We start from the raw sequence: 15695 nt of genomic DNA, 5'->3' as shown, positions 1-15695 counted from the left end.
TTGCTACGTTTAAATGCAAACTTAATTATTGTGAGTAGGCCTATTGAGAGTAACGTCTCTAACCATTCGACCGTTGGTCTTTGGTTACATAATAATGATTCCACGACACTGACAGTACAAGGTGTCATAGGGTAAATTGTTTAGTAGCGATATTACAAACTGCAGCAACACTTTTAGATTGATATATCTATATTGATCAACTTTAAACTAAATCTTGCGGTCTAAAACTTTGGATATTATTTATAAACCTATGAATTTCACTCAACCTTTTTGGTTAACACTTTAAGCGTGTTTTGTCTCAGGTGATGATTGAGCTAGCTGCTACTTGCTACTTGATGATTGATGTATGCTTTGCTGCTTGCATGGAGTCCATCATTCATATTTATCATTTTGTTTAAGACATTTTCCATTTACTGTACTCTTATGATGTAAAACTTTGAATAATGCTTCCGCTGTTTATTTAATAAATAAAACGTCTCATTTAGAGTCGTTCTCACTTATACAACTGTGTTATGATATGATTGGTCACAATTACCCCTGGTCCATTTTGAGAGTGTGACAAAAGAGCCGCAACTTGTGGGTCCATTTAAAAAGATGACGAGCTGCAACTTCACCAATCTCCAAATTACAATGAACTTTGCAAGCACTAAGCACCTGGAATTCATTGAAGTCCATGAAACGACAGTTCTTTCACGCATCTATTAAAAGATTTCAGGAGCTTCATTTAGGCTTCCACATTTTGCATACATGTCTATTAAAGCATTCAAGACCATTTAATTACTTGTGAATCCGTAAAAATACAGCATAATTTCCAACCCATCTTCCTATTTCAAGAGCTCCGGTTTCTCTGCAATCAGCAATGAGATTAAGTATCCTCACTAAATCAAGTTTTAAACCAGTGGCTTCCATTGAATCAAACAAAGTTAAGTATAAATTAATCCAGATGACAACCAGTCTGAATTCCATGACAATGGATCAACTTACCTTGAAAAAGTCCTTCATGTTGGTTAATCGAAGAAAGCAAGTTAAGATTAGTATACTTAAGTCGGGCCTAAATCCGTCAGAAGCATCTTTCTATTGAAACCAAGTGCTATTCGTAGGACGACAACTATGTGTTGGAAACATAAACATCTACCTCTACCCCGATTCGAATTCCAAGAGAATGAATAGTCTTTAAAAGCATAACACATTCCCTACTTGTGATCAATTGCAATATCCCAATTTCCGTAACCGAATCGGGATGAATTCTCTCAACTCAAATTGCTTAAAAAAGTGCCAAAACTTGACTAACTAAACCCAATTGGACTAATCCTAAAAGCATTGCATTCCAAGACGCAATGTCCCTTTGACGCATTCTATCAAACACCTTATGAGCAATCTTTATACTCTCACTGTCTCACATTATATATACATATCCATCATCACGGTTTATACATATGCATAAGCATTACACGCGGATTCACAATTCGGGCATGAATGATTTTTGAATAATGTATATTATTTAGTTTCCCACATGCGTATTCAATATCGACATTTGTTCTTTAACATATCCATGCGTCACGAACCATCCACGATGGCTTAGTGGTTGGGGTCGATATCTAAGAGACGTCTCAGGTTCAAACCTCACTAACATCATGGTGACCAATGAAAGGGTAGGATCACATGATAACCCAATTATCCGCGTACATCTAACTAAACATACTTGTCCTATCCTGGTAGCCTGGAGAGGAAAAACCTAATCTGTTTACTCGTTTACATCCATGCATACCGCATGTTACATTCCGAAACTCGATATTTCGTGAAGAAAAACTACTTTATTGCAAAAGTCACTAGACCTAACAAGAAATGCACACACACACCAAAAATCTTGTGATAGATTGCATGTGTATATAAAGAATAAAATAATCACAACATTTAATAATATTCGTATATAATTTTCAAGATCTTGGAATATTCGTACATAATTTTCAAGATTGTAGAATAATATTTATTTTAAATAATCACAACATTAATTAAACACATATACATAAGCAAACCAGCATTTTATATCAAATGTAAAAATACTCATATATGGAGTAATGATTATTATTAGCATTATATAGTCATAATTATAATATAATTTTATAATTTACAATCTATAATTCTATAATACGGCATAAAAAAATATAAATATATGCACATGCACATGCACATGCACATATATGATATTTTGTGATAAATGAAAATGGAGCAAACCCAGAATTACATCGAACATTATTAGTCATTTTTTTATATAGTGATAGAAAATAAAATTGAACGGAAACGGCAAAAGGTTGTGAAAAAGTAATACTTGGTTGGATAGTAAAGAGATTACTTATAAGGAAACAAGGATTCAAGGTTCAAATATTAAATGGAGATAATAAGCCAATGGGGCTTTGCCTCATTGGTAACCATGCTTGCATGGTTTCGAGGAGACCCGGGTTCGAGTCTCACCAGGGGGTTTTTCCCGCCTGCCCCGTATGGGATGGTGGCGGCTTCCCCCAACGCGGATACGTGAGCTAACCACTAACATAGCCGTTCAAAAAAAAAAATGGAGATAATAAAGATTTATTAATAACGAAGAAATGGCTTTTAGTTATGAGTAAACTTTTGAAGCTTGCTGAAATGGAGGGTTTTGTTATCGTTTCACATCGGGAGAAGGAGAAACAGGATTTAAGAACACACCAAACCTTCATTTCCAAATCCCAACAAAATTTTTGTCAAGATTTTGTATTTATATTCTGAAAAAAAAAGTTCAATCCTTTTGATATTTATTTTCACTTCAGTTTCAATCGGAGACACAATTGCCCCTTATAAGTTAAAACAGTTGACTAAGCCGTAGTTAGTCACTATTTTATGCTTATATATAAAGATCACTCCCAACCATAAAATCAATGTATTTGAAATCACCATTAGAGATTTAGTAGGCCCTTCAAATGTTTAATGTTGTGTGCAATACCATATATTTTGTAAGACCACTCCAAATCATAAAATCAATGTCTTAACTAACACGCTGTTACATCAACGCTAAATCAACATTTCTTTCTCATCACTAACCCAAAACATTTTCCTTCAACCACGACATATAAATTATCACCATTTTTAAAACAAAAACTGAAAGCTACGTTGGTTTTGATGTTTGATATGCTATTATTCTCTAGAGGCGTTATCTCCAAATCTTGTTTGTTTTATGCTTGCTTGAGGACAAACAAGGTTCAAATGTAGGGGGTTTGATATTGCTCATTTACACTACGTTTCTTAACGCAATATCAACCTCGTTTTACTCGGTTTTGATCTTCATTATGCTTAAAAGTGAAGAAAATGAGAAAAGTCGCGTTCTAAGCATGATTGCAGTCTTGGGTATGAAATTGGTGCAAAATTGACCAATGTGTTGTGCAAAAGTTCAAAAAAACTGCAATGTGCTGAAAATGACCGAGAACGACGTTCCAACTTCCTGGAACGGCGTTCCAAATACCAGAATGGCGTTTCAAATACTAAGAACGACGTTTCACCTGCAAAAAGGGCGTTCCAAGTCTGAAGAACGACGTCCCGTTACAAAGAAAATGAAGAAAAGTGGAACAAAACTTATTGAGGCCGAAATGGGAACGACGTTCTAATTAAAGGAATGAAGTTCCACCTTCAAGTGCAACAGAACGGTGTTCCAGAAAGTGGAACGACGTTCCACATCATCGAGCAAAAAGAATGACGTTCCTAATTGAGGAACGACGTTCCACCTGGGTTTTCTGGGCAGCTTTTAATGAAGAGTATAAATAGAATGAGAGAGGGTTTTATTAAAGAGTGGAAGAAAGCTGCAGTTTTTACCTCGAATCTCACCATAAGAACCCTAATTTCATCATCTAGTGACATATTAAGGCTAATTTGGAGGATTAAGCTCATCAAGCTCAAGCAATCTTAGTGCTAGATCTACATCATTTCTTTAATTGGGTTGTAATCTCCACCTTTATCTTATTGTTTTTCCATTAAATACTTGTATTAGTTAAACATGATGCTTATTTGTGATCTTTTATCTTTGATCGTGTTAGTTCTAGCCATGCTTGGTTAGAATCTCTAATGTACACTTGATTATAAAGCTTGTAAGCTAAGGATTGTTCAAATTTATGCTATGATTGTGTGTGAATAAAATTTATGAGTTGTTGATTGAGTTATGTTGTTAGAAGTAGCTAAAGAACCTTTGCTATCTATTGTTTTGGACTTTACTTTGATTATATGAGCTAATTAGTTGTTCAAAGGGATTTGATCTATGAACTAATTCATACTTCAACACTTAGGTGATTTAGACAACCAATTTGGGGATTTCAAGGGATTGAGTTCTTGGTTTGGATTGGTTTTCAGATGGTCCTTAGTCAAAATAGTAAAGTTTGGTTTTCTTAAGGGATTTCGATTACTAAAGGATTTTAAGGGATTTTAATCCAAGTTAAGTACTAATGGCTTTCTCATGATTCAACTAGATCTTATTGATATAAGCTTATGGGAATTCGCAAGTGTTGATTTGATCACTAGAGGTTTGGTACGGATACTAGGATACATTGTTTGAACACAATTTGAACTTAACTAGTCAAAGGAACAATCTGAATGATTCAAGTGGATTAGTCAAGTGTGCATGCTTTTAATATTGTTATTTCATTAATCATTTCTACTTACTTGCTAATATTGCTAGTGTCATCAAACGTTTCAAAACAAACCCCCCAACCAAACATACCTTAGGATAATTATTAGTTTTCATTAATTTAATTGACATTAACGCTCTCTTGGAACGAATCTTAAATGAAAAACTTGCTAATACAAAGACCGAGTCATCGTTTCTCATTGCTTGTCACTTTAGTCGAGTCCACGTTTATTTCAAATCTAAATCTAAAAGAAGCAAGTGTTATGACAAGCATATCAGTGACGTCATATATATATATATATATATATATATATATATATATATATATATATATATATATATATATATATATATATATATATATATATATATATATATATATATAATGATACCGCAGCCCGCATGCGCATGTAACATACACACGGGCATGCGCTATGGTGCTCTCATGCGTCATGCGGCATGCGGATCCGTATCTGGTCCCTTTACGGCGGTTGCTTAGCTAACAAGCAAATATCTTTTCCATAATTATATCCGTGATTCGGGGGAGATGGTTATGGAAACGATTATCACTATCCTATGACGGTTCTAGAATTAGGGTTTGCCTATAAATACAAACCCTAATCGTCGTTAGCAACAGACCACGTTACGTAGCCATCTTCTACCACACATCCTACGTGACTTACATCCTCTATCATCTTCTAAAGGTTAACAGGTTAGTTCTTTATTAACTGGTACCTACAACCTTGCTTGGGGCCTTCTGATCGACGGACGTCATCGAAGGTGGACTTAATCACTTGGCCACCCCGCCGACATCATCATGTCGGCCAGGGTTATTCACGGTAGCCGGACCGGAGAGCCACGTTCTAAGATCCTTAAACCCCTCCTTTACGTTGAGCAAGCATGTTAAGACCCCTCGGTTAAAATATGCATGATCAAGTGGTGCTTTCATTGAGAGTCGAATTAATTCAAAACTGTTTAATTGTTCTTTCTTTTTAGGTTTTGAATTATGATTCGCTATTTACAGAATTTTTTGAATTTTTTCTTTTTAACAGTATCATGACTTCCGAGGAATCATCGGAGCATACTCAAACAGCAATTCAACACGCGCCGTCTGGTAGTCAGCAAACGCCAGTTTTGACTACGGAGGCGGCTGCTCAAGCAGGGTACACAATGTACCCCCCACCTGTATCCGGCGAACCCTTTCAGCGGTTTAAGCCGATATATCCGGATGGGGTTACACCGCCAAGAGCAAACTCACCAGTCACAACCACGCGGTTGGATTTTTCATCGGTGGGTCCAAGGGTTATCCCGATAAACGCTGGTGGCGAAACCATGGGACCACATGTAGTTTGCTGCGGCCAGGTACCTATTTACAGTACCACTGTTTCGATACCTCTGCAGACGCAGACTATTCAGCAAAACTCGTCGTTTACACCCCTGCAACCTTGGCAACCACCGCGCCCAGTTTCTCAATTCTTAACCCCTGCGGATGCGCAGGCGTTACTTAACAGCTGGGGATTTGGTGTCATTCCAGACGCAAACTCTCATTGGGCGCCAATAACAGCGCAACAACAAAGCACAGCGCAAACGGTTGGGCTCTTGAGTGTGTATCCTCAGTTTTCGCAGGCATCTGCGCCACAGGTCTCGCTCCCCTTACAACCTGTGTATTCGGCATCTTCAAGTAATCCCTCTTTTCCAACACCGCAGCCGTGGGTATATCCGCAGATGCAGGGTCAACCTTGGCAAAATATTCAGGGGCAGGCTAATCTTGCAGGGCAATTTATGCAGGCCGCACCCCCTGACATGGTTCACTTATTTTCGCAGCCTGACTTCGTTCAGGACATGATGCGGCGTTTCTTTGCGGGTTTAAAAGGGGATCCTGTTAAACCACCTTTCGAGCTACCGACTACTTTTGACAAATTTCCTCCGCACATAACTGCATATCCGTTTCCAGCAGCACCAAAGATACCTGGTACGCTAGGTACTTACAATGGTTTGTCCGATCCGGATGACTTTTTACAGCGCTTTGAGGGTGCAATGCGCACTCAAGGTTGGGTGGATCCGGTTGCGTGCCAAATATTTCCAATGACCTTGCAGGGCATTGCTCGCGAATGGTTCAATAAACTCCCGGCGGGCAGTATTGCCGGATTCATGGATCTGCGAACAAAGTTTTTATTGCAGTATCAGAATCAAAGACCACGCAAGCGCACTCACATTGAATGCCATGATATTACGCAGAAATCCAAGGAATCTTTGGGAGAGTATCTCACAAGGTATACTAATGAATGTTTGCGCATTCCAGATCTCAAGCCAGAACAACAGATATCAGGACTCATACATGGCATCAATTCAGAACGGCACCCAACGCTAGTCAAGCGTTTGCGTCATACGGTGCCAACAACTTACGCTGAGGCGCTTAAAGAATGTCACGATTATATGCGGAGTGGCGAAGATAACGATGTTCCCACAAGCAGCTCGCGAAATGAAAAAAAGGATGATGATGACCGCTCACGAGATCAAAACCGCGAAAACAATTCTCGCGGGCGTTACCATAGTGGCGGTCCTATCAGAAGTGAAAAGGGGAGATCTAATGGCAATTATCGAAGCAATAATCAGTGCGGCATCAACAATCAGAACTATGCGCTTCTTAAAAGCTTATCCAAAACGCCCAAAGAAATTTTGGCGACGGAGCCAGTATGCGCGACCTTCGCGGTCCCAACTCCGCTTACAGAATTTGGTAAGCGGGATAAGACAAAGTATTGTGAATTTCACGATGATTACGGGCACGATACGAATAGGTGTAAAAACTTGATGGAACGGGTACTGGAGGCGCTCCGTGCGGGTAAGTTGGATCACCTCAAACCGCCAAAGAAAGATAAAGGGAAAGCCGCAGAGGAGGGGTCAAAAACTAAAACCTTCGCGTGGCAGAAAGTGGATAAGACCAAAAATGCTGATTTAACCATTAACATGGTTGACGCAGAGAAATTAGGTCAGCAAAGAAAGTATAACGATCATCAGGATTGGGAACTTCTTCCAATCACTTTCCCTCCTGTGATGTCAATTGACAGGGTGAATGAACCTATCATTATCAAGTGCCGCATTCCTTCTTGCGGGGTGCAGGTCAAGCGCATGCATGTCGACACTGGGAGCGGCGTTGACATTATGTACGAGCATTGCTATCAATTTCTTCCCGAACGCGTGAAGGCGCAGCTACGTCCGTCTGATATCACGCTGTCTGGTTTTTCCGGAGAAAGCTCATGGCCCGTGGGACGGATAGAGTTATTAATAGAGCTCGAAGATGACAAGAATCCGCAGTTAATAAGGAACAAATTAGTTGACTTTTATGTGGTTCGCTCGACTTCGCGATATAATGCGCTACTGGGAAGAAATTTCATACGGCGTTTTAACATCATACCTTCGGTAGTGCACGGTTTGATTAAGTTTCCTACTAAGGGAGGAGTTGCCACAATGGCGTCACATCAAACGATTGAGATATGTGCGTCAGTTGTGCAAATTAACATCCCTAGCGTCGGGGAGCAGATTGCAAGCAGTGCGGTCATTGCTAATCGCTTGCATCCAGATAAGGGTATAAAAATCGGCGCAGGTTTATCTGCTGAAACCAAGGCTAAGTTACATGGTATATTGTCCGCAAACGCAGATGTTTTCGCATGGCGCGAATCAGATATGACAGGTGTCCCGCGGGACATTGCGGAACATAAATTGAATGTTAATCCATCGCTCACACCTGTTAGACAAAAGAAGCGGCATATGGCTTTAGACCGCAGTGATTGGCTATGCGCAGAAGTAGACAACCTTGTCAAAGCAAACATTCTACGCGAAGTACGTTATCAAACATGGGTTGCCAATCCGGTGTTGGTGAAAAAGGCTGATGGTAACTGGCGAATGTGCGTTGATTTTAAAGACATTAACAAAGCATGTCCTAAAGACAATTACCCTCTCCCGGAGATAGACTGGAAGGTTGAATCTTTGTCTGGATTCAGATATAAGTGCTTTCTGGACGCATACAAAGGTTATCACCAAATTCTAATGGCTGCGGAAGACGAAGACAAGACTGCTTTTCATACGCTGCAGGGTATTTATTGTTACACAAAGATGCCTTTCGGCTTGAAGAACGCGGGCGCGACCTATCAGCGTGTAATTGACGCAGCATTCAAGCCTCAAATTGGCAGAAATCTTGAAGCGTATGTCGATGACTTGGTAATCAAAAGCAACACCGAAGAGGACATGCTCGCAGACATCCTAGAAACGTTTGCGTCTCTGCGAAGGATCAACATGAAGCTTAATCCGCTTAAATGTAGCTTTGGAGAGGAGGAAGGCAAGTTTCTAGGTCATGTGGTGACAGCGCGGGGTATCAAGGCTAATCCCAAAAAGATTGAAGCTATTGATAATTTACCATCTCCGAAAACAAAGAAAGATGTGCAGAGTCTCACTGGAAAGCTCGCAGCAATCACGCGATTTTTGTCAAAAGCCGCAGAGCGTCAGCTACCATTCTTTAACACTTTGAAAAACTGTTTGAAGAAAAAGGATTTTGTCTGGACTCAGGAAGCAGAATCAGCCTTTCAGGAGATGAAAAAGGTGCTTGCAGAGTTACCAACACTTACTGCGCCAGTCCCTGGGGAGACGTTAACGCTGTACCTTGCGGCATCAAAGGAAGCAATCAGTTCAGTTCTCATCGCAGACCGCGAAAAGGTAACTTATCAATTTACTTGCATTATTTATTTCGCAGAACTTTAACGCTGAGGTTTTCTCAGACACAAATGCCGGTCTACTTCGTAAGCAAGACGCTGACATCAAGCGAAGTAAACTACTCGCCAATAGAGAAGTTAGTATATGCGCTTGTCCATACAGCGCGGCGTTTACGCCGATACTTTCAAGCACATCCGATTGTGGTTCTAACTGATCAGCCAATCAAACAGGTTGGTACATGATTACTTTGCGGCAATGACCGGGGTTACCGCATTGACTAACGCAATCATTTTATTTCATTCAGGTACTGTACAAGCCCGAGATTTCTGGCCGAATGGCCAAGTGGGCAGTCGAATTGGGAGAACATGAAATAAACTTTTCTTCACGCAGTGCGGTTAAGGGTCAAATACTTGCTGACTACCTAGCAGAAATACCTGCGGATGTCGTAGCGTCAGCAGAACATCAAGATCCGCCCGCACCTGTTCTATCACCATGGGAATTATACACCGATGGTGCGTGTAGCGCATCTGGCGCAGGCGCAGGTGTAATTTTGACAGGTCCAGGCGGTGAGGAACATACGTACGCACTGCGGTTTAATTTTGCTGTCACAAACAATGAAGCAGAGTATGAGGCTCTGCTAGCAGGTATGCGCATCGCGCATAAGCTAAATGTTAAAATCTTGTACGCTTACGTGGATTCAAAGCTAGTATGCAATCAAGTCTGCGGAGACTTCGAAGCGCACGACATTGCTATGCAGCAATATTTATCGCTTGTTCATAATCTCGCTGACCAGTTCGAGGCTTTTCAAATCTCGCACGTAATGCGGGGGCAAAATAAGAAGGCGGATGCGCTAAGCAAACTAGCTGCCTTGGCTTTTGATCATATGGGTAAGAAAATTCTAATAGAGGAACTCAACGCAAAATCTATTGTCATGATGCCTCTAGTGGCACCGGTTGAGGAATCAAGCCCAACGTGGATGACGCCCATCATTGCTTTTTTACGGGACGGCACTTCACCCGCGGACTCCTCTGATGCGAAGAAAGTCCGCACAAAGGCACCACTTTATGCCCTCGAGGGTGACGTCTTGTATCGAAGAAACTATTTGGGACCGCATTTAAGGTGCATAGGTCCGAAAGAGGCAGAGGAAGTTATACGCGAGGTGCATGAGGGTGCATGCGCCCTTCATTCGGGACACAGGTCCATTGTGTCAAAAATCATGCGGTTAGGTTATTATTGGCCTACTATGTACGCAGACACGGCGCGTATTGTCAAGCAATGCGAATCATGCCAAATACATGCACCTATCAGCAGGGCACCTGCGCATCCAATGATACCGGTCTCCTCACCATGGCCATTCTGCAAATGGGCGATCGACATAGTCGGACCATTCCCCAAAGGCCAAGGTAATATTGCCATTCATTTGCTAAATATGCTACTTACGTCATTATCTTACGCATATTCTGCACACGCAGGAAATGTCAAATTCTTAATTGTTGCAATCGATTACTTCACGAAGTGGGTCGAAGCGAAACCGCTGGCAACAATTTCAGGGAAAAGAGTGCGGAATTTTGTATGGGAAGACATTGTCTGTCGATTCGGCATACCCAATGAAATTGTTAGTGATAACGGTACACAATTTGCCGGCGATCCTTTTCGCAGTTGGTGTGCGGAGCTTAATATTAAGCAAACTTTTACTTCAGTTGCGCATCCGCAGGCGAATGGCCAGTGCGAAGTTACCAACCGAGATATAGTTGCTGGAATCAAGGCAAGGTTGGGTCATGACCGCGTTGGTTGGGTGGATGAGCTTCCAAAGGTTTTATGGGCGCATAGAACCACACCCAAAGCAAGCACTGGTGAGACTCCGTTTAGTTTGGTTTATGGGTCAGAAGCTGTTGTACCCGCAGAGATTGGGGTACCAACGTTCCGCATACAAAACTTTGATGAACAAAATAACTCTGAAGCTCTGCGGGAAAATCTTAATCTGCTTGAAGAACGCAGACTCTCTGCGGCTGTTAACGAAGCAAATAACAAGCAGAAAATCGCAAAGTATTACAATCAGCGTGTGCGTTCACGCACTTATAAGTGCGGTGATTTGGTTTGGCGCCAGAACGATGCAAGTCATGCGGAAGATACTGGGAAACTGGGACCTCGTTGGGAGGGCCCATACAGGGTAGCAAAAGCAAGCAACACCGGGGCATACCATCTAGAGACATTAGATGGCAAACCTGTGAAACGCACTTGGCATGCGACGTTATTGAAAAAATGTTACATGTAGCTAGATGGACTTGATCACTCCAATTTGTTTAGCACATTATTTTATTTTTCATCCTTTCGGATATGTCGCAGTTGTAATCATAATTAATGCCAAATAAAAATAATTACATGCGCATACTTTTGTTGTCCATTTATATTTTTTGTATGCGTTTCCTGCCTACTTAAGGGGTGTCCTCTAGCCCCCGTGCGGTAGAAGCCTGTTTGGTTACAAGGCTAGACAATAACGGCAGGCGAAGGGAATTGGTTTTCCCCTAGCCAAGCGCCACGCAGACTAGATGGCTGCAAAGTTGACTTTAAAAAAAAATACAAGCATTGGTTTGCTTGTGCGTAATCGCTCTCGCATTGGTTTGCTTGAGGAACTCCTAAGCATAAAAACATTGGTTTGTTTTTAGTTGCGTTTGCTTACCATACAACTAATAGTGCACCTCTAGTACATGACAAAGCAATAGCGCAGTAGCTTTTGAGTCTAAATTGTTAAAGGTAAGTTAAAATATTGGTTTATTTTACGCAGTACCATCCGCATACGCATAAGTTGTGGTTAACTATGCGCATGCGCATGCGGTTCATAATTTGTTTTGATTCGCGATATATAAACAAGGATATCACGCATGCATAACAGACAAACATATATACACATCCAAATAAATTATTACATAAGTAATTGTTTCACATGCCTGCCCAACATGGGACTTAGGGCTCCAAAATACATTTACAATTACCTGCCTAAGATTAGGGCTTACGGCACAAACTACTCTAGTAATCCTCCTTCAAAAACCCATCAAGCGGCATCGTCGGGTCAGCCGCAAACGCATTGATCAAAGGGATAGGGATGGACTTGATTGCCTCTTCCGCCTCCAGCAGCGCCGCGGCCGTTCCCTCCTTTAATTTCTTTTGGACAATGTCGGGGAACGGTGGAGTTAGGCCGCATGCCTGGATCACTTCCCGCACAGCCTTGTTCACCTCATGGTCCTTGACCGCATCGACATAGGCATTAAACCGGTCGGACACGGGCTCGGAGTCCATCACTTTCTGCACAATTGCAGGGAGTGCGGTGCGCAGCTTTGTCATATCTGCCTCGGCCAGCTCGCGGTTGGTAACCGCATCGTCCCTCTCCCTCGTCACCTTTTCCAACTCCAGCCTCACTCGCTCAGTTTCCCCCTTTGCCTGATCAACCGCACCCACAAGCTCTTGATTCTTTTTTCTTTCTTGAATCAAGAGGGTCTTGGTTTCGGCCGCAGTCAATTCAACAGCTTTGCGGGCCTCCTCAGCAGCGTCCCTGTCCTTCTTGACCTGATCTACACCCGCCTGCAGCAAACCCAACTCCACCTCTTTGCGCAGTGCAACATCGTATAGGCTGGAGGATCGACGGGCTTGATCCGCAAACATCCCAAAGAATACCAGCCCGTTCTGGACAAAGGCGTTGAGCGCCTGGTTGAACGGCAGCGCGGCCAGTTGCTCGCGGAACTCTGCTGGGAAGATTTGCTGCAAGAATGCAGATTGCTCCGCAGCATTTTCTGCGGAGGACTGGCAAAGTTGGCGGAGGTTGGCAACACGGAAGCTGCCTTGCGGAGGAGGTAATGTAGACTCAGACTCGACGGGGATCGCCTTGTCTTTGGATGTGGCAGTGGCCTGCAGCTCGGGGTTGACCCGCGGTGTTGTTGGCTGCGTCTCCTCCACATGCTCTGCAAAATACTCAGATTAGTACGCAGATTTTTCTACGCGGTATACATGCGAAAAAATAAACGCTCACCATTAATGGGGGGAGGTAGGTCTGCGGACCGCGGCTCGATGGCAACAAAATTGTCGTTGCGCATATCCTCCAGCTGCTTAGGAGTCTTCTTCTTCTTCTTCTGAGCCTCGGACGTCCCAGCCGCCTTGCGTTTATTGCCTGACTCCGCCGGCGTTTCCTCCACATGTTCGCTAGCAGCTGCCTGCTCTAGCTGTTTGTCCACATCCTGCTTGCGGAAAGAGATCCCAGCAATCTCCTCCGCGGTAAGCACCTTCTTCATCCTCATCTCTGCAAACAATAAACGCCTGCGTTAGAAAATATACAAAAATTTATGTAAGTACGCGTTTATGCTATTCCTACCCTTTCCATCGGGGCCAACTATGGTCGGCCGCACATCCTCCCAAGGCCAATACGCGGAGATCTTCCCCAACCGCAGCATAACATTACCATACGAACGGTGCACCAGTTGTGCGTTGACGCACTGCTTCAACAACTTTTTCTCCTCGTCATCCAACGCTGGCATCTTGTTCACATCTTTTTCTACCTTCTCGCACCAAATGAGCGTCTGCGGGAAGCCAGTGCCTACTACGGTCTGGTCGACGAAGAAAAAAGTTTCTTTCCAACTTCCCGCATTCGATTTCGGGGTTTTTGTGAAATTTTGGCGTGCGAAGAAGGTGAACCAAGATTTATGGTGGTTGGCTAAGCGGAATAGGTGGCAAAAAACCTTCACCAATGGTACTGTGTTGAGTGCAACACACCACATCTCGAATAGAACGATTTTGCCTATAGCATACGGGTGCAATTGCCCTAGCCCTACTTTGAAATGATCTAGTACGCCTAAAAAAAGTCGGTGGGTGGAACCCTAAAATTACCATGCTTAAAAGCATGTTCGTAGATCGCCACCTTATTCTCTGGTGGCTGATGGGCTCGCTGGCTAGGCAGTGGTGGTACCGGATTGTAACCCGCTAGAGGGGGGTATTGCTTAACTAAGTGGTCGATGTTTTTCTGGCCTATGTTGGACTCTACATTCTCTACGAAAGTTTCATTAGCTTTGGTCATTTTTAGATGAATGGAGAACGACTGACCTTTAAATGACGATCGGAATATGACGGAGTTGATCGGAATTGATAGGATTTGGAGGCGAGAGCGTATTTGGGAAGCTTGACACCGGAAAAGTGAAAATGTGTGTGATTTGGGGCTATTTATAGGCAAGATTGGGGGAGCGTGGGTTGGAATGGTGTGATCGTGGCCATACACGTGTAATGCAATCGGCGGGTAGCATTTGCAGATCGCGCGTGGTGTCAGTTAAGAATGATTACAAACACGCGCGTGGTTCGCACACGCCTGCGGCACTGTTACTTTATGTCTTGTCAGCCGAATGGGCTTCTGCGATTGTGACAGGCATCGAGGCGCACGCGAGGACATTAAATGCTCGTCGTCCTTTTGTTTTCTCTTTTTCGCTTAATAGTTTGATATCATATGACTTGCGTCATATAACATCAAACTGGGGGGACTTAATGATACCGCAGCCCGCATGCGCATGTAACATACACACGGGCATGCGCTATGGTGCTCTCATGCGTCATGCGGCATGCGGATCCGTATCTGGTCCCTTTACGGCGGTTGCTTAGCTAACAAGCAAATATCTTTTCCATAATTATATCCGTGATTCGGGGGAGATGGTTATGGAAACGATTATCACTATCCTATGACGGTTCTAGAATTAGGGTTTGCCTATAAATACAAACCCTAATCGTCGTTAGCAACAGACCACGTTACGTAGCCATCTTCTACCACACATCCTACGTGACTTACATCCTCTATCATCTTCTAAAGGTTAACAGGTTAGTTCTTTATTAACTGGTACCTACAACCTTGCTTGGGGCCTTCTGATCGACGGACGTCATCGAAGGTGGACTTAATCACTTGGCCACCCCGCCGACATCATCATGTCGGCCAGGGTTATTCACGGTAGCCGGACCGGAGAGCCACGTTCTAAGATCCTTAAACCCCTCCTTTACGTTGAGCAATCATGTTAAGACCCCTCGGTTAAAATATGCATGATCAATATATATTACAGTACATAGTGTATTCGACAACGATGGAGCAGCAACAAAAACTCATAAATTTATTTAACTATATTAATTTCTTAGAAGAGAAAATTACTTGGGTGGTCCCTGTATTTTACCCCAAATTTCACGTGGAGTCCCTATGTTTTTTATTTATATATTTGGTAAATTCCTCTAATTTACTAATGTTACGTGAGTGGTCTCGAACGCTAACATACATAAAATAAATCCGTTAAGCTAATACATTTGTGGTCCTGACACTACCATACAT

At 42.6% G+C, this 15695-nt stretch overlaps 1 protein-coding gene across 1 annotated transcript; it reads right to left on the bottom strand.

Moving 5' to 3' along the window:
* Positions 1-7153: 7153 nt before the first annotated feature.
* Positions 7154-15371, bottom strand: LOC139871344 (uncharacterized). The gene is made up of 4 exons (XM_071859064.1): positions 15223-15371; positions 13377-13643; positions 13218-13308; positions 7154-7232 (listed from the first exon to the last, which is right to left on the bottom strand). Exons 1-4 carry the CDS (start codon positions 15260-15262, stop codon positions 7154-7156), a joined length of 477 nt encoding a protein of 158 aa, XP_071715165.1. The 5' UTR covers positions 15263-15371.
* Positions 15372-15695: the final 324 nt, after the last annotated feature.

Source organism: Rutidosis leptorrhynchoides, chromosome 10, assembly GCF_046630445.1.
Source record: "Rutidosis leptorrhynchoides isolate AG116_Rl617_1_P2 chromosome 10, CSIRO_AGI_Rlap_v1, whole genome shotgun sequence".
In the NCBI taxonomy this organism is placed as follows: Eukaryota; Viridiplantae; Streptophyta; class Magnoliopsida; order Asterales; family Asteraceae; genus Rutidosis; species Rutidosis leptorrhynchoides.
This window is presented reverse-complemented; position numbering and strand designations above follow the sequence as displayed.

What these genes read in the sequence shown, in the direction of transcription:
- LOC139871344 (XM_071859064.1), bottom strand. Translation starts at nt 15,262, where the DNA reads ATGACGTCCGTCGATCAGAAGGCCCCAAGCAAGGTTGTAG. An exon ending in GGCCCCAAGCAAGGTTGTAG is followed by an intron (nt 13,644 to 15,222) that starts GTACCAGTTAAT and finishes TATTGTTTGCAG; the next exon opens with AGATGAGGATGAAGAAGGTG. An exon ending in GACAAGGCGATCCCCGTCGA is followed by an intron (nt 7,233 to 13,217) that starts GTCTGAGTCTAC and finishes AATTGCCATTAG; the next exon opens with ATCTCCCCTTTTCACTTCTG.